The following is a 22,832-nucleotide window of genomic DNA, read 5'->3' as shown; positions in this document are numbered from 1 at the left end:
GCCTAGCTGCTGGAGGGTGAGCTGCCCCTCCTGCTTTTGTCAGCGCAGTGGGAACCCCAGCCAAGCCCTTTCAAGTCGCACCTTGCGGTTTCTCCTCTCAGGAATGCCAGGTTTATTACGGGTTTGTTCACTTCACTTCACTGTTTTGATCCTCTCCTTGTGCCCCCACCCAGCTCAGGACCTTTCATTCTGTATCAGATCTAGCAAGGCTGCTGGCTTCTGGCTGAGTCTAATGCTAAGTGATACCAAAGGCTCTGTCCTCAGGGGACAGGGAAAAGTGGACAGAAATGTTTCTAGTCCCAGGGGAAAGGCACCTTCCAGCAGACAAGCCTTGATGGTGTCGTTGACCTCCCGGCCTGCAAAGGCCTTTCCTTTGCTTGTTCCTCTTTGGTGATGATGCATGAGAACCCACCTGCCACACACCCTCATTTGAAAGATGAGAAAACTAAGACCACCACCAAAGAAGCCCCCAGAGAATGATGACACACTCCAAGCCAGACCCCCACAGGTGCCTCATATCCAAGTGGTTAAGAGCATGAATTTGGAGTCAAGGTTTAACTCTCAGCTCTGTCACTTACTGGAGGTCCAATCTTGCACAAAAGGGTTAATTTCTCCAAACCTCAGTCTCTTCATGTGTGAATTGGGTGTACTATTTTTCACCTCTTAAAGTCATTGATTTATTTTAAGTGCATTTCTTACCCTGCCAACTTAATTATGTAAGAGTTCATCTGGCCAGGTGCAGTGGCTCATGCCTGTAATCCCAGCACTTTGGGAGGGCGAGGAGGATGGATCACCTGAGGTCAGGAGTTCGAGACCAGCCTGGCCAACATGGTGAAACCCCGTCTCTACTAAAAAATACAAAAACCTAGCTGGGTGTGATGGCACTTGCCTGTAATCCCAGCTACTCAGGAGGCTGAGGCAGGAGAATTACTTGAACCCAAGAGGTGGAGATTGCAGTGAGCCAAGATTGTGCCACTGAACTCCAGCCTGGGAAACAAGAGCGAAACTCCGTCTCAAAAAAAAAAAAAAAAAGAGTTCACCTGATTGCCCTTAGTTCTCTCCTCCTTTTACGCTCTGAGCTCCCTAAAAGGAAGGGGTTTACCTGCCTTGTTCACAGCTGTGTCCTCGGTAATAAACCTTGCCTGGTGTAAGGTAGGCAGTGAGGAAGTATTTGTGATAACAGCAATGTAAAGCCGTCAACACAGTGCTTGGTACATGCAGAACAGCCATCAACACAGGCAGCCATCCCTGTGAACAGAGGGAGTGCATTATTTATGATGGGAAACTAGTTTTAGTTGGAAAACTATCAAATTACCAGGAACAGAAAGAACAAAACAGTTCTCCCAAGTAGCTCTTCTGGGGCCAAGCCCCAGCACCCCACCCATGCAGGACCAGGCCCCCAAAGGCCTTGGAGCCACCTTGTTCCAGGGTCTCGCTCCACTGTCCTCTCACCCTTCCCAGTCAGGACTCCTTTCCTTGGGCTTCAGAATTCCTATCTTCTGCTCTAGAAGGCTTGGAGCAAGTAGGGGAAAGGCACCACTCACCAAGTCTGTGAGGGGACGACATGGTATAGAGGGAGAGGAGCTAGATAAAATACAAGATGCCAGTTAAGTTTGAATTTCACATAAACAATGAAATAACGTTCCTTTCTCTGCCATCGTGGTGTGTGCTTGACTCCACTTCTTGCCATGTCTTCCCACAAGACTTTCGGGATTAAGCAATTCCTGGCCAAGAAACAAAAGCAAAATCGTCCCCAGTGGATTCGGATGAACACTGGATAAAATCAGGTACAACTCCAAAAGGAGACATTAGAGAAGAACCAAGTTGGGCCTATAAGGAATTGCACATGAGAGGGCACACATATTTATGCTGTCTGAAGGTCACAATCATGTTACCACATCAAGGTGAAAATGTCACCACTCTCTGGAGAGTTGTACATGTTTTATTGAGAATATATTTTTTCTCTTTGAATCTGTTATGAATGCGTTGGTTGGCTGGGTTCAGTAATAAATATGTGAGACCTTTCATTAAAAAAAAAAAAGAACTTTTTTTTTTTTTTTTGAGGAGGGATCTCCCTGTGTTGCCCAGCCTGGAGTCCAGTGGCTATTCACAGGCACAATCCTAGCACACAGCAGCCTCCAGCTCCTGGAGCCTCTAAATCCATCCTCCCGCCTCAGCCTCCCTGGTAGCTGGGACTACAGGTGAGTACCACTGTGCGTGGCTACAAAATAACTTTTTTTTTTTTTTTTTTTTGGAGACGGAGTCTCGCTCTGTCACCCAGGCTGGAGTGCAGTGGCGCAGTCTCGGCTCACTGCAAGCTCCGCCTCCCGGGTTCACGCCATTCTCCTGTCTCAGCCTCTCCGAGTAGCTGGGACTACAGGCGCCCGCCACCACGCCCGGCTAATTTTTTTGTATTTTTAGTAGAGACGGGGTTTCACCGTGGTCTCGATCTCCTGACCTCGTGATCTGCCCGCCTCGGCCTCCCAAAGTGCTGGGATTACAAGCGTGAGCCACCGCGCCCGGCCCAAAATAACTTTTTAGTAAAAGTATATCCCAAACATTATATGAGACGTAGTTACCCTAAAAAAAAAAAAGTATTTGCTGTTTATCTGAAATTCTAATTTAACTGGTAGTCCTGGATTTTCTTTGCTAAATTGGTCTGCCCTACAGAGTGGGAGGGCTGGGGTTTTAACCCAGACCTGCCTGCTCTGAGCGGACCTTTCCTGGCTCCTGCAAAATTAGGATGACACATTAGGAACTTTCTGGGGTTCTTAAGGGAATCAGAAGAGGGACCTGAGAGCAAAGGGCTTTGGAGGCATTCAACTGCTATGAGACGTTAGTAAGGACAGGGATTGCGTTCGCCTCAATCACAGCTGAACCCAGTGCCGAGAACTGTTATCCCACACAGTTGGATCTTCATCATTACCTGTTTTAATGAAAAATCGCTGATATTGCTGTCCCTAAATAGCCAACTCCCAGAATAATTAAATCATCTCAAGGGACTCTGGGTCCAATATCCACAGCACGCCACACAAGCATCTCTCAGCTCAGCCACGCAGGGCCGATGCCTGAGCGACCCACACTCAGAGAGGCGCCCGCCTCAGGGCCTCACAGGTGGGACCGCGCCTGAGAGTCCTGCACTTGCGCACTCCACGCCGTGCTCTGCGCATACGCCTGTCCAGCCCCGCCTCTGGGTGTGTGGCGTGCGCACGCGCCGGCCGCTCAGAAAGCGCGGGAAAGGCACGCAGCCACGCCCCAAGGGCGCAGCCTAGGACAGGGGCTGCTGGAGCTTCTGGCAGCCGTCTGCCCTCATGGCCTTTGCACCTATGGGGCCCGAGGCCTCGTTCTTCGAGGTTTTGGACCGACACAGGGAGTCCCTGCTGGCTGCCCTGAGGAGAGGTGGCAGGGAGCCCCCAAGTGGGGGAAGCCGCCTGGCCTCCAGGTACAGGAGCTGGTGCCGAGGCGCGAGGCAGCCACTCTGTAGAAAAGTCAGTCGCTCTTCCTGGCCCCGGGCTGCTTCCTAGTGTTGAGGCTGAGGAGGCACCCCTTGGTGGGCCAGCCAGGAACCCCCAAAAAGATCCTTCCTGAGTACCCACCACCTGCTTTGAACCCTTATTTTGAACTCTGAAAGAAAGCCAGGTGGCAGACTCCCTTCTGTGGCTTCTAGGATGTTCCCCTTCTAGAACGTTCCAGAGGCTCCCTGCAGCTGGATTGGAAGGTTTCCTAAGATCCTTACAGGTTGGGGAGTTTGGGGTACAGTTAGCTTTGTATTTTTTAAACGTTTTTTGGATAAAATTTTGGGTTAAACTTTAAGGTTTTTTTTGGTTTTTGTGTTTTTTTAGAAAGAGAGTGTTGTATGTCTTCTGTCAGTAAGCGAATGGTTTTCTCAGAATTAACAAGGACATCAACACATTTTAAGTGGTTTATAATAAGACAACATGTTTTATTGTTTCGCAAGTGGAGAGAATGTACATATTTTAAATGATTTATTTAAAATCAATTACAGGAACCCTCCAGCTACCCATGTTGGAATTAACCACAGAAAACATGACTACGTTATGGACCACTTTCACTTAAAAATACTTTGTTTCCTTGGCCTGCTTTCTTGGTTGATTGCTCAGCAAAGTTTTTCAGCCTTTTATTTTTAAGCCCAAACCAACCACCAAAAAATCTGAAAAACCTACAAGCAAACCAATTTTTACAAAATAATTTAGTTTGAGGGAGAACTTAGGAGAATGAGGGAAAAGGAGAGTGGCAAGTCTCTTGTTAATATCGCAGACGTAGACGAATCTGATTGTATCTTAAAGTTGGTTACAGTATTATCCTGCAACACTTTTTTTCTCCAAACTAGGAAAAATGAATATTTGGGTCAGTTTTTACTTCCCAATATTAGAATAGATTAAATGTTTTAAAATACATTTTCTGAAACACAAGTTTTCAGTAAAAACTCTGAAGTTCCTGTGGAAATTAAAACTCTCAACATTTTGCCCATTTTCTAGAGTGCATTTGATTTCTCTTCCTAGACAATAAGTTAATGGTGTTTATAACAGAACAACATTTTTTGAAGCTGATGGCTTGTGAAATTAACAGTCAGCTGACAGAAAACTGGGCTTAGTCTTCGCATTTTGCTGTACAGTGGCGTAATAGCTGCCAAGTCAACCGTTTGTTGCAGAACTCACAATTTATTCTTTCCAGGGTAGTGATTAAACATTTTCCGTTTTGTATCGCTAAATTTCAAAAGAGCTGATTTTAAGGCATGAGATCAACTAGGGTAATGTGCGACCACAAAAGGTGTTTCTTTTGAAATTTTTGCATTGCATTTTTGGGAAAGAAATTCAAAGTTAATATTGTATCACTTTTTAATTAAAACATTTATCAGTAGTATGTCAAGTCAAGATTGTATTCAAGTTCAGCTAGATTACAGTAGGTTAATATGAAGTGTAGATAAAAATATAGTTGTAAATTTAGTCATTAATGTAAAAGGGAGACCTTCAACTGGTAATTGCTTGAGAAGTAAAATTACAAGCAAATGAAATTTATTTGTAAATACAGTTGTTTTAATGCAGTAGTAAAGGTTTAATGGGAGAGATAATTATTGACATGGATTACCTAGTCTTTTTTTTGTCTTTTTTTAAAACCCCACCCCAATTACCTAGTCTTAAAAAAGAATAAAATAAAAAGTTACTTTAGTATTGATCTGGGAAAATCTTACATATTATGAAGTCAAAATTTATGATTAAGATGGAATCATGCTATGTTTATTGTTTCAGTTCTGAGGTTCTTGCATCTATAGAAAATATTATCCAAGACATAATCACAAGCTTGGCAAGAAATGAAGCACCTGCATTCACGATAGACAACAGATCAAGCTGGGAAAACATAAAGTGGGCATTTTGCATTTTTATTTTTTAAATGTAATATCTATGTCATTATTCAAATTATTTGAGTTAGAGTTCTGGTCATATTTTTTCATTTTATTGCCTTTACCTTGCCAAAAAAAAGGATTTAGGAAGTTTACAAAATGCATACCATACAGAGAGGTTATGTAAACTAGAAGTAGGTGTGAAAGATGAGGCAAAGGAAAACAATGCTAGCACCAACAGAATGGAGCACCAGAAGAGGTTAGAATTCCAAATGCATGTGATAAAGTCTCATAACTTTGCTAAGAATAGGCAGCATACTTGGAGCTAAGCTTTCTAGCAGTCAGAGGGGGAGATGCCATGGATGCAATTCTCACATATGCCACAAAAGCAAACCACTTGCTCAGGGGAAGTATAACCAATCCTGATACCAGACCAAAATAAAAGTATCCTGAACATAGAGCACATTTAAGGCTTTCTCCTGACAGATCTTCTGCCCCTGCTAAGTCATGTGTCCAAAAAGGGTAAAATCAGCAAACAGCTTTATCAGAATTCTTGAACCTAGTTATACAGGTTTTTTCCAGCCTCTCATATTTTGTAAGAGATACAGAAACAAAATGAAAGGAATTTTGAGTCTCCTTCATCACTGTTGTTATTATCTATATAAGTAATATAAGCTGTATACTTTTCAGTCATGTTTTGAAAGATGGATTTATCTAGCTTTGAAGCAGCTTACACCTGACATATCCACCTGGTGCCTTCTGCCACCTTTAGGGGAAGCTTGGCAGTTCAACTTAACAACCTAATAAAATTGTTATTTTATGTAATGTAATTTTGCAGGTAAATCAGAAATGAAACATTTCAAAGCTTATTAAATTAAGTAAAATTATTAAATGAGTAGATTACTAAAATGAATAAAGAACTAATTGTGAAATATTTGAAAACATTTTACATACACTAAAAATGTCTTCCCAGGAAAAAAGTATGCACACACACACAAACACACTCCCACACCCCCAATCAAAGGTGTTAGCTCATTTATGTTAAATGGTTTATCTTAGTGCCTCTGTATGTCACAAACCTAATTTCTTAGTTATCACCTGGAATAATCTATGCTTTCAAACCAGTTGATCCTAAAGCTTCAGTGCTTAAATTGAGAAGAAATGTGGGTTTTAAATTATGTGCAGAAGACCATAAGTATATATTGTTTGGTGTTTAGAAGTTGTCTTTTTCACTTTATTCCTTTGCTTTAAACAAAATGACAGGTTTGAAGATTCTGTGGGTCTTCAGATGGTATCCCATTGCACCATGAGAAAGATCAAAAGTGATTCACCAAAATCAGCTCAAAAATTTGGTAAGTTAATTGTTCTTAGCTTTTGGTAATACAGGATAAATAAATTTTGTTGTCTTCTCAATTTTATTTGTTCCTAGTTAAATAATTTTACCTGTTTTTAATAGATCACTTTCATACATGAAATAAATTTCTAGAATTTTTCATTGTCAATAACTGTGGAAGTAGGTTATCAACATAAACATATTTTTCAAGGTATGTGGTTCAGTGCAAAATTATCCTCTCAGTTTTGCTGTCCATAGAGCAATTAATTTTAACTGATTCTTCAGGTAATTGTTCTGTACTTAACCCTCCCATTTTGGAAAGATAATTTTTTAAATGTTAACTAAAATTAAGTTAAAATCCTTGATAGCAGTATCTTTTGAATCAGTAAGAGAAATGATGAGTAACTTGTTTGTTGAATTTTATTTTCCAGCTCTAATCCTTAAAATATTGTCCATGATTTATAAATTAGTACAGAGCAACACTTACGCAACCAAAAGGTAAATATATTGTTCTAGTACATTACTCTTCAAAATGTAACGTGAGAAATAGTTGGATTAACTTTTATTATATGCTTTGAAAAGTTACATAAGACTAAACTATAGCTCATAATTTACTTTCTTTATATGTTGTGTTTTCATCCAGTTAAAGCTTTCTTCAGTTAACACTCTAATACTTGTCATATTCAAAGAGAATATGGTTAATTAAAAATATGTATTTTAAATTTTCATAGGGACATATATTACACTGACAGCCAACTCTTTGGTAACCAGACTGTCGTTGACAATATTATCAATGACATTTCTTGTATGTTAAAAGTGTCAAGGAGGAGTCTACATATAGTAAGTAGTACCTAATACAAAACATTTTATTTTAAAACAAAATGTTTGTAAGAAACATAATTTTTTTTTTTTTTTTTTGAGGCGGAGTCTCACTCTGTTGCGCAGGCTGGAGTGCAGTGGCGTAATCTCAACTCACTGCAAGCTCCGCCTCCTGGGTTCATGCCATTCTCCTGCTTCAGCCTCCCAAGTAGCTGGGACCTGGCGCCTGCCACCACGCCCGGCTAATTTTGTGTATTGTTAGTAGAGACTGGGTTTCACCGTGTTAGCCAGGATGGTCTGACCTCGTGATCCGCCTGCCTTGGCCTCCCAAAGTTCTAGGATTACAGGCGTGAGTCACCACACCTGGCCAAAACATAATTTTAAAACATAATATAGTCTTCTTTTGCTATTATTTGATGCTTGCATTTTTCTCACTATAAATTTAAGTAATATATTCTCAATATATTCCTTTGGGTGAATGGACCAAACTGATGAATTACCAAACATTTTTAATTCCTAAATACCTTTACATATTTTCTCTTTCATCTCTTAAATTTCAGTCCAAGTGAAAATGCCAGTAATTTAGCAGATGAACACAAGGAGTGACTTAATAGCATAAAACATATTCGTGAAGCAGGTTTCAAATATGTCTATTATTTTTTGCAGTTATCTACATCAAAAGGTTTAATTGCTGGCAACTTAAGATATATCGAGGAAGATGGCACCAAAGTGAATTGTACCTGTGGTGCAACGGTAAGAAACATCATTGATGTTTTCACAGCTTTAACTCTTCTAGCTCCTTCAGTTTTGAAGCATAATTTTATTTCTTGCTTTGTTATGTAACCTAGAGCTTAAGATTTCAAAATAAAACTGAAAGATGAATGGGAATATGCTTTACAGAACTGTACATTACATAGTTTCAAATTATGCTAATTGTCAAATGTCAGATTGAAATATACATATATAACTCTTTAAAAATGCACTATTATTTTCAGATAAAGTGTGGCTTGATCATTTTAGCATGTTATTTAGTAATCTTCATAAAATTTTCTAGTTCTGAAAGTAATATTTTTAATACTAAACTATTTGCTGGGCTTTGATACAAAGAGAGCCCACAATACTAAACTTAGTACCCCTGTTGGGAGAATTGCTGTGAGTCATGTGCCGGTTTTCTTACTGAGGGGTAAAGCTGTTTTCTACTATTTTTTAACAGAGTAATAAGTCTCCGATGACTAGTATGGTCAAAGAAAAATAAAAACAGAGGGCTTTGTGATAAACTAAAAACGTGGTTATTTTGCGTTTTATGTAAGATAAAAACTTTTTTTTTTAAAGGCTGTTGCTGTGCCATCGAATATTCAAGGAATTCGGAGTATCCTTTAAGTGGGAAAACTATTTAAACTTTTGGAATGTTCATTCATTCATTAATTCCTTTGGTAAGCCAAGCCTTCATAATGTGTAAGGAACAAGTTAGGCCCTACAGCAGTCAAGATGAACACACCATGGTCCCTTCTTTAGGACTCTTTTAGGAGCTCACCATCTAGTGGAAGAGACAGATATCTGAATATATGAATAGATATGTTTACATGTTTGAAGGTATAAATTAAAATGTATCTATAGCTGCTTTTGAATTATCTATATGGCACCTTAATTTAGTTGGTGATTAAATTGAAATACTCTTGCTTTCAATTTATCAGCCTTAACTTCACAGATTTAGTTACAGATGCAAAGTTTGTATTAATTGTAGAAAAAGATGCAACATTTCAGCGGCTTCTAGATGACAACTTTTGCAACAAATTGTCTCCATGCATTATGATTACGGTATATTATCTAACTTTACTACAATTCCAAGACTAACATATACTGTTATGGTGATTGGTAAGAGGATTTACAATATTATCTACACAATGTCCTGTTTTCAATATAATGCATCCTTTGGAATCATAGAACGGGAATTTCCAATGTGTTTATTTAAACGTCCTCAAAGCTGGCTATCACCTCAAGTTCATTTTTTTTTTTTTTTAATAGAGACAGCATCTCGCTCTGTTGCCCAGGCCGAAGTACCATGGCATGATCATAGAGCACTGTAACCTTGATGAGTTCATGTTTCTAAAACCACACTCAAAAGCTTTCTTCCTTGAAAAGCTGAGTGTTCCTGCCACTTGTCCTGTGGCTATCGGTGCAGACACTGCAATGAGGTCCACACATCAGAGTCAGTTTGACTTACTCCTCACATCCCATGGTCACCAAGTCCTTTTGAATTGGCCTTGGGAATCTGTTTCATTTCAGCCCTTTCTCCTTAATCCTTCTCCTTTCATTCTTACACAAGACAACCACCTGGTAGCCTCCAGACAGTCCCCTGACATCAATTATCTCTCATTCTACCTAACCGATTCCTTGCCACACCAGACTTGTCATTTCCCTCCTTGCCAGTTCAAAAACTTTTGGTTTTGTCTGATACTACTACTGCAAATCTGGATGCCTCTGTGGAACTGGTCAGCCCTTCTAAGACTCCATTCCGCCTCCTCTCCAGGGCAGCGCTCCTCACTGCCTGCATAAACATCTCTCACAAATGCCTCTCAAGGAAAGGCTGGGACTCGACGGCCATATTAGGAAGAGCCATTTTTCACCAGGTCCTTTAATACTGTTTGACTCCTCTACTGTGTTCATGTGCTATTATTTTTCCCAAGGAACATTATGAAAATACAATAAGTACTCATGATGAGCTAGGACCCCTGCTAAGCACTTGACATAGTAAGAGTTGACATTTACTGGTGTTTATCACATGTCAACTTGTAAAGGCTCTCAACGGCCTTAGGAGGTAGGTACTAACATCATCTTCACTTTAATAATGGGGTACTGGAATGCAGGAAGGTATTTTACCACATCTCTATGGCTATTCAAAACCAGGACTGGATTTGAATAGTTAAACTCCATGTTGCTATAATGCCATCACTCGGTGTGACAGGCATATTTATGCTGATTTTATAGATAAAGCCACGGCCTAAAGAGACTAAGAAACTTGCCCAACATCACACCACTAATGATAGGCAGAGAGGGAATTCAAACTTGGAGCTGTGACCCAAAGCCCATTCTGAATCTCCAGGGCTGCTCTGCGCTCTTCCTCTGCTCCCTGTTTCATTTGGTTTTCTGCTTTTCTCTAACGTTGTAACACTCTTCAATTTACTTTTCTACATAATTATTATTTTAATGACTTCATAATATTATCCCACCATTTAAGTTTTATTAAACCCTAAATTTAAGCCAGGTACTCTTCTAAGTGCTTTATGATTATTAAATAATTTAATTTCTATAATAATCTCATATGTTGTTACAGAGCACCAAACCACAGAGTGGTTTTGTTACTCATTCAAGTTCATGCTGCTAAGAAGTAGCAGAGGTGAGATGTGAGCTCAGGCTGCCTAGCCCCGCAACTGCTGCAGATCACCACTGTACTATGCTGCCTCTCCACATCCCTGTTGTTAGATATTTTGGCTATTTATATTAGTTTTTTCCATTTTAAATAACACTTCAGTGAGCATCTTTAAATATGTAGGATGTTTATTATTTCTGTTTTTGCTGAAATATTTCCTTAGGATCATTTCCTAGGACTGGCATAATTCCCAGTCCTTCACTCTGTATGTATATAATGTACATTTTTTTCACAGTCAACACCAGTCTTTCAGCACCTGAAATCCAAGGTAGGAAGATGTAACCTTTTTTTTTTTTTTTTTTTTTTTTTTTTTTTTTTTTTTTGGTGCTGTGACTCAGATATGAACCTTCACTCTTTTTGCCCAGGCTGGAGTGCAATGGCGTAATTTGAGCTCATTGCAACTTCCGCCTCCTAGGTTCAAGTGATTCTCCTGCCTCAGCCTCCCAAGTACCTGGGATTACAGGCGTGTACCACCACACCTGGCTAATTTTGTATTTTTAGTAGAGATGGGGTTTCACCATGTTGGCCAGACTGGTCTCAAACTCCTGACCTCAGGTGATCCCCCGACCTCGGCCTCCCAATGTGCTGGGATTACAGGCGTGAACCACTGCGTCCGGCCTAACTTTTAAATTATTAATAAGAGTGTAGTTGTAGCCATTTTATTCTACTGAAGTTAAAATTCTTAATTTTCATCTTGCTTTTAGGGAAAGGGAGTTCCTGATCTAAACACAAGACTTTTAGTCAAGAAACTGTGGGATACGTTTCATGTTCCTGTTTTCACTCTTGTAGATGCTGATCCACATGGTAATTTGTCATTGGACTATTTACAACAATAGTCATAACTAAATCATATTTGTAGTTGTGTTTTCTTCTTCTTCGTTTTTTTTTTTTTTTTTTGAGATTGAGTCCTGCTCTGTCACCCAGGAGTGCAATGGCGCAATCTCGGCTCGCTGCAACCTCCGCCTCCCAGGTTCAAGTGATTCTCCTGCCTCAGCCTCCTGAGTAGCTGGAACTACAGACACATACCACCACGCCTGGCTAATTTTTTATACTTTTAGTAGAGACGGGGTTTTACCATGTTGGCCAGGCTGGTCTCGAACTCCTGACCTCAGGTAATCTGCCCACCTCGGCCTCCCAAAGTGCTGGGATTACAGGCGTGAGCCACGGTGCCCAGCCTGTAGTTGTGTTTTCTACTCTCAGGACACTTTTATAAAACATTTTAAAAGAAAATGATTACATTAAAATTAGGTCTATAATTATTTGAGACAATTTATTGTTATTTTGTCATATTAAACTGAGAATGGTAAATTTTTCACTGGTGATGTCCACAAAATTAAAATTATAGATAGTAGATAAAATTTGAGAGTGCAAATTAACCTGTAATATGAAAGGAGACTAATTTTATAGTTAACTTTCTTTTAACAGGCATAGAAATAATGTGCATCTATAAGTATGGATCTATGGTAAGTATAGAAAAGCAGTTTTCCTTTTTTATTATTTAGATATTTTATATTCATTGAGGTTATTTCTGCATTTACTAATCACCCTGAAGTAGGCTGAGAGTGCCCAAAGTGTAACTGAGGGCCTAGTATCCTATTCTAGGAGCAATCTGTGTGTCGGCGGCTGTGACTCCAGCTCCCAGTATGACCAGTGCAACCACAGATGACAGAGTGGGATTAGCTGTGGGCAAGCGGCAGTATTATCCTGCACTCTCTTGGCATACCAAAGGAACTGTGGGGCTCTGGGGTAACAACAACGCTGTCTGATCACCAAATATACTCGAAATATTATATAGAGCCTTGAATTCTGACTTTTCTAATCCCTTTTCTCTTGCCATAAGGAGAAACGGAAACAATAAATGCCACCACCAGTGTCTACAATTACCATATACCAGTGGTCTCACAGTGTGGTCCTAAACCAGCAGCATCAGCATCATCTGGAAGATTCTTAGAAATGCAAATCTCAGTCCCCATCCAGAACTACTGAGCCAAAATCTCTAGGGGTGGGATCCTCCAAGGATTCTGATGCATGGTGAAATTTATAGCAGATGAAAAGGATGGTGGAGCAGGGTGTAAGATGGGGAATCATGAACAATAAGAAATGTAGGTCAGAGAGCTTCATTTATAGTTTGCTTTAGAAAATTAATACAGAAACACTACATAGAAGTTGTGGTGGTGGTGGTTTTGTTGCTGTTTTGAGACAGGGTCTCACTCTGTCACTCAGGCTGGAGTGCAGTGGTGCAGTGACAGCTCACTGCAACCTTGGACTTTTGAGCTCAAGCCATCCTCCCTCCTTGGTCTCCCCAAGTGCTGGGATTATAGGCATGAGCCACCGCACTTAACTCAGAGAAGTTTTAACACCTTCACTAAAAGCCCAGCTTAGCATGGCTGCTGATGGTTTTCTTAATTCTGTGGGCTCTGGGCATGTGAAGCCAGCTTTAGTGCTTGTCTTTCTTAATAAGTGAAAAAATTGACTGAAAAACAAGAATGCTAGTTTTCTGCAATTTAGCCTCACCTAATATACTTTTGTTCTTTATTTTAGTCTATGTCTTTTGAAGCTCATCATCTGACAGTTCCAGCTATTAGATGGCTTGGTCTTCTCCCTTCTGATCTTAAAAGGTTAGATAGTATAGTAGACCTAGGATATTTAAAATGACAATTCATTGTCATATGTAACAATAAGTGTAAAAAGTCACCACAAGGGAAAGCTCTTAATGTTTTTTATTTATATTGTCCACAATGACTTATTATTATATAATTATGAATTAAATTCATTAATGTTTCTGTTTCAACTACTAAAATATTTAACACATGAATTTGGTTAATGTGTTACACTTTCAGCTAGCTAAAAACTTTTTGTTTTACTTTTATGGTTAAGACATTTTATACACTTTTTATACTTAAAAGTAGAATACATTGTAGGCTGGGCACGTGGTGGCTGACGCCTGTAATCCCAGCACTTTGGGAGACCAAGGTGGGTGGATCACTTGAGGCCAGGAGTTTGAGACCAATCAGGGCAACATGACAAAACCCTGTCTCTACTAAAAATACAAACATTAGCTGGGTATGGTGCTGTATGCCTGTAATCCCAGCTACCGGGAAGGCTGAGGCCCAAGAATTGCTTGAACCTGGGAGACGGCAGTTGCAGTGAGCCACAATCGCGCCACTGCATTCCAGCCTGGGTAATAGAGCTTGACTCTGTCTCCAGAAAAAAAAAAAGTACAATACAGTAAATCCAATTAAATTGTAACCATTGACAACATCATTTGCCATATGAATCAATTTTGTCATAGATTTAAATTTTTAACTTCAAAAGAAAAATATCATTTTAAGAGTATTAAAATTTGGGAACCTCAAGTTTGGCAAGTTTAATATATGTGTTCATTATAGAAAAAAATTTTAAGTAACAAGTTAAATATCACCTACAGATCAGCAGCCTTACCTTTGTAGATTTTTTTTCTGTGCATAGCCATAACTTTTCACAAAACTGAGATCATACTCTGTTATTTTGTAATCTGCTTTTTTTAAAACACAGCAACACAATGTGATCACTTTTCCATGTCAATAAAGTACATTTCTTATTTTAGCATCTTTTGTTGCTGAGTTTTAATTCTAGATGTGCTAGTGTTTATTCAGCCATTCCCTCGTAGCCATTTAAGTGGTTTCCAATTCTCTATTCTCATAGGTCATGCTTTGATGGAGTCTCTTGTAACTAAATCTCTATGCACATCCTTAATTAGTCCCTTAGGCTGAATTCCCAGAAGAACTGGTGGGTCAAAGGGGATCCCCATAATCAGGGTTTGACTGTTGTCTGGATAGATTAAGTTTCTTGCTTTCTCTGAAGAGTAAGAGTCCACCTGTCCCTCAGCTTACGGCATTAACATTTTTTTTCACCTCTGCTAATGTGATATTTTAAAATGTTTTATTGTTCTAATTGGTCAGTAAGAATGAATTTAAACATATTTATTGGATTTCTTTAAGTGGTGAGCAATCCTTGATAACCGGTGCTTGTTTCCTAAATATGGAATGTGAACAGGTTTTGGGTGATCAGCCACTTCCTATAAAATGAGGGTCCAAGAGGAAACATTTCATTTTTTATTTTTGAATATTCACACTCCAGTGGATTAACGTGTTCAATTTAGTGTATGTGTGTCATGGTCAAAATCCCTTGGGGGTGATCTGTTTGTATAAAAACAATTTTAACACAAATTCAAGACATATGATCTGATAATTATTAAGGTGAATGGCTTCAAGAAACTCTAGCTGCATCTCATAAATTCTATCAGTGCACTAAAAAGCCACTCCAAATGGATATACAATCAAAGGAAAAACACTACGGTAGCTACAGAAGCCGGGCTGCAAGGGAAATCCTCTAGGCCTCCCTTACAATCAAATTGTCACCCCTATCCAAGAGCTGCCCCTGGCAAATGGTCATAATTATGGACACATTGAAAAAGACTCTCCTGGGAAATCTAGGATTTGTGACTTCAAAAGGTAGACCACACCATAAATCCAGGACCTCTCATGTTCTATTTTTAAAACACATACCATGATAAAGTTATATTCCACGTTTTTCAAATTTAAAACTAGATAGGTAAGAATGTGTTTGTGTGTGTGTGTGAAGTGATAAAAGTGAGTGTGCATGTGTGTAAAGTGATAAAAGTGAGAGACTAACTTCCATGGCCCAGCATGTTCAATGAATTATGAAGAATTAAATACTCAATGGAACCCAAAGTCCCTCAGTGAATCTCAGCCGTTGGCCATGCATATTGGAGCTCACTGCCAGAAGAGTGTGAAGCTCTGAGAGGCTTAATGTACATTATTAAGCTGCCCTGGTATCTATATACATGATGGTAGTGCTATTGGCATTTGTTTAATAACCAATATCGGTCTTCCTGTCATCCTGTCATCATCCCACGAGTGTGACATGAAGGAAAAAAAAAACTTTAGAATCTTACTGTGGAAACACAAACTTCCACTATGAACTTGAAAACTTGCTGGTCTAAGACATGACAGATCCCCTCAATCCTGGATGTAAGAGGTAGATCTGTACTAATTTTCTTATTTCTGAGTTTCTTGAAGTAATACCATAAATACAGGCAAAATACATGACATTCAAATTACAGAAACACTTTTTTACTGATTTTTTTCACCTACTTTTTTCCAGATTAAATGTACCTAAAGATAGTTTGATTCCACTGACAAAAAGGGACCAAATGAAACTTGACAGTATCCTGAGGAGACCTTATGTTACCTGCCAACCATTTTGGAGAAAAGAAGTATGTTTCCTTTTACAACTCAAGTGTTGCATGTTTAATTGTCTTTTACTTTAGTAGTGGCTATTCACATTGTATTTTGAAAATATCCCTCTTGAAAGTTTATATGACACGACTAACATAAGTGTTGTTTGGCAGTAAAGTTGTTGAAATTGAATCATATGAATGCTACTAGATGATATCAGTGAATGGAGCTGGCCTGTTTGTATCCTTATCATGGTTATATACACATTCTTGATGGCTGTATCGTAGTTTGTGGGATTAAAAAAAGGAAGAAGAAATCATAAAGATTTCAGACTATCCCTAATTATTGAAGACAGTATACAGAGTATTCTCACTCCAGATATTTTTAGCTGTAGCAGCTCTAGAATATTCTGGCTGACCCTTAAGGCTATTGTCCCTGGTTTTGGAGAATAAAGCAATTCTAGATTACTAGTTTGTTGAATTGACAGAAATGCAGCTAAGAACTCCGGTATGAGTATATTTTACTTTTATTGACAGATGGAAATAATGGCAGACTCTAAAATGAAGGCAGAAATTCAAGCTTTGACTTTCCTATCATCAGATTATCTTTCCAGAGTGTACTTACCTAACAAATTAAAATTTGGAGGATGGATATAAAAATAAATCAGAAGAACTTCTGATTGCCAGAGGCTTTAGATTAGTTTTGTTTTGATTGGCAAATACTACTGTGGAAAGAACATATATTATATTCTTAATTCTGTAAAGGCGAAATAAAATAACTTTCTGTTAATTATATTTTTTTGTCAAAACAAATGCTGTACTCCAATTTTCTTTAGAAGGCCTTATTCTATCCTCTGTAGAGACAGATTTCTGTCCTATCTTCTAAAGTAAATTATAAAAGAATATGTTATTTTGACCTTTAAATTATGTTTGAAAAAATAATATTTTATACATGTCATCAAAGTCTACAAAATACTTTATTTACCTTCTACGATACAACTAATGTTAAGGCATAAAGTATCTTACTGGTAACAAAAATCATAATGATCTGAATTTGAGATGTTGCAAATGGATTGTGGGGTCCAGTGGTCTCTTCTTACATTTTCCTTTGCCTTTATACTTTAGGGGTCTTACTCCATTAATTCATTTGTTACATTAGTAAAATTCAGTATGAATAAATATTTGGATTGATGTAGTCTTCAGTGTTTTGCTTTGTTTTGTATTGAGCCTACTTTTTATTGATAATATTATTTATTTGAAAAGTTTCTCGAAGGTTGTGAATGCTTCTCCAGTCTAGGTCTATAGAACAAAAAACTTCTTCAGTTTTAAGATCTACAGAAGCCTCAGATTTTAACACGGTACCTCTCCAACAGTAAATATGTGAACTTTTCCCTCCATAAACCTATCTTAATTTTGCCAGAGATGAGTTTTATGATTTTATTCTGTACTTTCAGTAAACCTTTAACTGCACTGAAAGTTTCCTGTGCTTGCAAGCAAGAATAAGAATTTATAGAAGCATGGAAATATTAGGTTAGTTATTTTATAAAGAGAAATGGTAACAATAATAATAATAATATATACCATTTCTGAGAACTTATATGTGCCAATCACTGCTGATTCAATATCTCATTTAATTCTCCCAAAGACCTTGTAATTACTGGGTAACTACACCATAGTTTACAGGTGAGAACACTGAGGTTGCTATTTGTACAAAGCCACAATAATACAGGGGACAATAATACTACTTACCCCAAGAAAATATGGGTCTCAATGCAAAATGTAAATGTGGGACCCCTTTTTATTAAGAATTTCAAGATGATAGCAGCAGAGAATTAAACCAAGCACAGGCCCTTCTTAGCCTGGGGTCCTGGGTGACTTCACAGGTGGTACACCTATGAGGCTGGGCCTGCCCAAGAGGTTGTATGTAGTAAGGACTAAATAAGGTAATATAATAATAAAGGAAAATACATACATAGCACTTACTATGCGCTAGGTATTTTTGTAGGTGTTTTGCAAACAATAACTCATTGCATCTTCACAGAAACCTTATGAGCTAGGTACTTTTAAAAAATCATCCCCATTTTACAGGTGAGAAAACAAAGGTACAGAAAGGTTAAATAAGTTTCCCAAGGTCACATAACTAATAAGCAGTGGAGCTGGGACTTAAACCCAGAAAGTGTGGGTACCGTGGCGCTAGTACAGGTAAAGTACTTCACCTGTGGTCTGTGTGCACACTGCGGGGAAAGGTTTGCAAGTCTTATTGTTGGCTAGTATCAAATCAAGATCCCCCTGATACCATATCTACAATTAACAAAATATGTTATATTCCCTGGTCACATAGGAACCAAACATTTCGAGAACATTCTGGTATGCTGTTAATTTTACTTACTCGTGAGACTATCAAAAATTCTAAAAACATTTTTATAAATAAGAAAATTTTTCCTCTGAATTTATACCATACTTACTCCTTTGACATGTAACAGTGTGACTGAACTTTGGTATGCTTTGTAAAGGAAGAAATTACTAACTTAAAAATACGTTTAACCCACAACACATCTGGCTTAGGATATACTATCAAAATGGGAAGGAGTGACAAATCTACAATAGTCATTCAAATTTAAAAATAAATTTGAAAAAGACAGATACCTTCAGTTTGGATAATTAAGTCATCTCAAGTTTATTGCAAATTTACTTAAAATAATTTTCAATTATTTGGGAAATGAAAATGGAAGGAGAGCAAAATACACTATAGTTTGATGTTACTACCTATCTTTATTAGATGAAAATGAAAAATTAGTGCTAGTAGCTATTTGGGAACCATCTAGAATTCTAATTCTAGAGATTTCTTTCTAAAAAGGATTACCATAATAATTAGCATTTAAAATGGTAACTGATAAAAACCATCCCATCTACCATCATCTACTGTATCTAATTTGGATATTTCCATAATTTTAATCAAGAAAGAACATTAGATTGGAATCTTTATAATTACAATTTATAAAAACTAATACAATAAGGTCAGGCATGGTGGCTCACACCTGTAATCCCAGAGCTTTTGGAGGCCAAGGCAGGAAGAGGATTGCTTGAACCCAGGAGTTCAAGACTAGCCTGGGCAAAATAATGGGACTCCCATCTCAATTTTTAAAAATTAGTTGGGCATGGTGGCACACGTCCCATAGTCTCATCTACTTGGGAGGTTGAGGTGGAAGGCTCACTTGAGACCAGGAGTTCAATGCTGCAGTGAGCTATGATTGCACCACTGCACTCAGGCCTGGGTGACAGAGTGAGACCTTGTTTCAAACAACAATAACAACAAAAACCAGTACAACAAAAAGGTGCTCAGAGACTCTGTTTTCCCTTAAGGGTTCATAATGACCCTAACAAAGTAAAAGTTGCTTGTAATATCCCCCGTTTTCTGAGAAATTTGATTATAATCATTGGTGATACTAAGTGATTCCAGAAGTTATGAGTTCATAGGTAAGAAAAATCATAGTGCACTTTACAAAAATAAGGAAAACCCTCCAGGGTTTCCATCTATGACTTCCTTACTGAGTGTCTCAGTTGAGCTGCTAGTTTGATGTAGATAATCTGTTCAGTGCTGCGGAAAAGAACAGACTCTCTAAGCTATATATACATGTACATTAAAAGATTTTCAGTGGAATGTGTTTGTAGTGAAATATTGAGAAACGTGTACTTCTCTTTGCTGAATGAACGTCTGTTCACTGTTCTACAGACAGGTATCCCAAGGAAACAATCCTGTAGAAACGAGCCAAGCTCGCCCTCTGCTGGCAAAAACGCTCATTGTTCTCTCAACTCCTTCCACTATTTTGGGTGGAAATTTCTTTGAAATGTTTTCAAGTCATTGTCCTAAGGAATGGGGTGAAAGAGTCTTGAGTCACAACAAAAGAGTTTGGGGAAAACCAAGAGGGTTTCTGTGTGATACACTCAACAGGAATCCGCTTTGTTAATCAGCTTTGGATGCCCCAATTCGCTGTAAAGCTACACTTAATAAGTGTGCTTCTTTGCAACCAAGCTATTCACAAAACTTGAAGTCAACATATTACATCTCTTTTATTAAAAATTCAAAATGAAAAGTAACTCATGCTAAGAATATAGGCATCTTCAGTTTCTATTCACCTAGCAATTAAATAGAAACTGTACTTATTCATAAATATTCCCTGTATAAAAATGGCAGAAAAGTTTACCAGTTTGAATGATAGTCACTACCAAAATTTAATTATTTTTCTATTGTTTAATTATTTTTCACCTATATTGTATGGCTCAATAGTCATACAATCATACCCAGGGATAAAATTTTACTGATCTCGCAGAGCACGGTAGCTCACGCCTGTAGTCCCAGCACTTTGGGAGGCCAAGGTGGGCGGATCACAAGGTCAGGAGTTCAAGACCAGCCTGACCAACATAGTGAAACCCCGTCTCTACGAAAGATACAAAAATTAACCAGGCGTGGTGGTGTGCACCCGTAATCCCAGTTACTGGAGAGGCTGAGGCAGGATAATTGCTTGAGCCCTGGAGGCAGAGGTTACACTGAGCCGAGCTCGTGCCACTGCACTCACTCCAGCCTGGGCGACAGGGCGAGAGTCCGTCTCAAAAATAAAATAAAATAAAATACTGCTCTCCCTTTTTGTTTCTAGGAGGGAAAACATAAATCAGCATAATCTGCCACCTGTAGAAGTGTAGAGTTAGGTTTTGGGGCAGGCTGCTTGCATTCCAGTTCTGCCTCTACTCATTGACTCTATGGCTGGGACAAGTTACAACGTGATCTCAGTTTCATCAACCATAAAATGGGAATAACAACAATAATAATGACTTGGTAGGGTCATGGTGAGGATTAAATGAGATTATTCATGTAACAAGAGTCTTGGAATATTAGCTATAATATTTGGGCGGGCATACTGCTCCTCAGTGGTTCCACTGATGGTATATGCAAAAGCAGTTTGTCAACTACATAATCCTAAACAGTGGGAAGAGTTTATAGAGCATGCTGAATAACCAGGATTATAGAGGAATCTGTATCATAATAGAGGCTTCTGGAAGATACATTGGGTATTGAACCACAAAATGCAACAAGTATTAATAACAAACACATGTAAGATACTCTGCTTGGTGCTGCAAAGCATATACATGGAAGTAGATACAAGTTTTAAATCTGGGACTCTAGACAAGACAAATACACTATGTAATGAGGCAGAATATGCCTCGAAACCCTGAGAGAGCTTTGGGAGGGCTTTTGAGAGTTTAAAGGAAAGATAGTAAGAGGAGTTCCATTGAAAAAGGATAAGAAAATATAGTTGAAGCACTTCTCAGAGATGAGTCTGAAGCTTTGCTGGTAGGAGGGTCAGACACAGGACAGACCTCATGGACTTACTGTGTATCAGCTGTGTGAGCTCTGGTAAGTCACATCACCTCTGTCAGCTTCACTTTCCATATCTATAAAATGGAGGTAATTGCAATAGGTATCTTTTAGGGCTGTTCTGGAAACTACAGAAGATGGAGCATCTAAAGCGCTTAGCATAGGGTGTTGCTTAAAAGAGCTATTATTACCATCATCATCTAGACTAGAGGTTCTCAATCCTGGCTGCATCTTAGAATCACCTGGGGAGCTTTTAAAAAATATTAATTTCCTCTGTTCTAGCCCAGACCTACTAAATCAGAATCTCTAAGGGTTCAGTCTAAGCATCACAGTTTTTAAAAAGCTGCCCAGGATTCTAAATGATCTATAGCCTTGGTACTTAACTGTGGTTCGTGGCCCAGCAATCTCTGCTGGAACTTGGTAGAAATGTGGATTCTTAGGCCCATCCTAGACCTACTGAATCTGCATTGTATAAAAAGATACCATAGATCCTAAACCTCCCTAAGAAGGTCAAGGCACGCAGACCACACTGAGTAGTGAAGGAGAGGATCCAGGGTACCTACATAACCTCACGAAATCCCTTCCTTGTGGTTTGTCTTTTCCTTCACTTCCTTCTTCAGACGCTCCTAAAAGTAGGGGTTGGGAGGAACCAACCAACTGAAATATTTGGAGTGGGCATGTGTGTGAGTAATAAGAATCCCTTAACATTTCTACGGAATGTTCTATTAGTAAGAGTAGTTCACGTGTGATTTCACTTGACCCTAATTAGGAACAGCCCTGGCATCATTTTCCCCACCATGCAGCAGGAAACTGAGGCCCAAAGAGCCCCGAGGTAGGCTCAGAGTACCCCAGTGGGCAAACAGGGAGGCCAGGGCGGGAAACCCGCAGCCGACCTCGCCTCGTTCGGAGGCAGCGTTAGAGCAGCTTCTTAGAGGATGGCCTTGGACTTGAATTGGAAGCAATCAGAATCTTTTAGATGTTTATACATGATAAATGCAATAATTAATTCACAAGACAAAACAGCTAGCTACCTTGCATTAGCCCTAGTTGAGGACTGATTGACTGATTTGAGATGGAGTTTTGCTCTTGTTGTCCAGACTGGAGTGCAATGGCATGGTCTCGGCTCACTGCAACCTCCACCTCCCGGGTTCAAGCGATTCTCCTGCCTCAGCCTCTCAAGTAGCTGGGATTACAGGCACCTGCCACCACGCCCGGCTAATTTTTGTATTTTTAGTACTGACGCGGGGCGGGGAGGGGGGGTGGTTCACGATGTTG

The 22,832-nt window shown here is 39.0% G+C and overlaps 1 protein-coding gene across 2 annotated transcripts; it reads left to right on the top strand.

The window, feature by feature from the left end:
- The first annotated feature begins 3,246 nt into the window (after window positions 1-3,246).
- Window positions 3,247-17,378, top strand: SPO11 (SPO11 initiator of meiotic double strand breaks). Of its 2 annotated transcripts, XM_055265831.2 has the most exons (13): window positions 3,247-3,442; window positions 5,271-5,384; window positions 6,626-6,714; window positions 7,127-7,193; window positions 7,427-7,535; window positions 8,181-8,267; window positions 8,847-8,883; window positions 9,223-9,332; window positions 11,649-11,748; window positions 12,370-12,407; window positions 13,486-13,562; window positions 16,111-16,222; window positions 16,721-17,378. In XM_055265831.2, the coding sequence occupies exons 1-13, from the start codon at window positions 3,312-3,314 to the stop codon at window positions 16,838-16,840; spliced, it is 1,191 nt and encodes a 396-aa protein (XP_055121806.1). In that variant the 5' UTR covers window positions 3,247-3,311; the 3' UTR covers window positions 16,841-17,378. The 2 variants fall into 2 exon arrangements, with proteins under 2 accessions (XP_055121806.1, XP_055121808.1); XM_055265833.2 differs by lacking the exon at window positions 5,271-5,384.
- Window positions 17,379-22,832: the final 5,454 nt, after the last annotated feature.

The sequence above is a fragment of the Symphalangus syndactylus genome, chromosome 24 (genome assembly GCF_028878055.3).
Source record: "Symphalangus syndactylus isolate Jambi chromosome 24, NHGRI_mSymSyn1-v2.1_pri, whole genome shotgun sequence".
NCBI classification, from domain to species: domain Eukaryota; kingdom Metazoa; phylum Chordata; class Mammalia; order Primates; family Hylobatidae; genus Symphalangus; species Symphalangus syndactylus.
Note: the sequence above shows the minus strand (reverse complement) of the source record. Positions and strands in the feature narration are given on the sequence as shown.

Excerpts from the sequence above, each read along its gene's own strand:
- SPO11 (XM_055265831.2), top strand. The coding sequence starts at position 3,312 with ATGGCCTTTGCACCTATGGGGCCCGAGGCCTCGTTCTTCGAGGTTTTG. Across the intron at positions 5,385-6,625 it reads TCAAGCTGGGAAAACATAAA|GTTTGAAGATTCTGTGGGTC; the intron begins GTGGGCATTTTG and ends ACAAAATGACAG. Across the intron at positions 12,408-13,485 it reads TCTATAAGTATGGATCTATG|TCTATGTCTTTTGAAGCTCA; the intron begins GTAAGTATAGAA and ends TCTTTATTTTAG.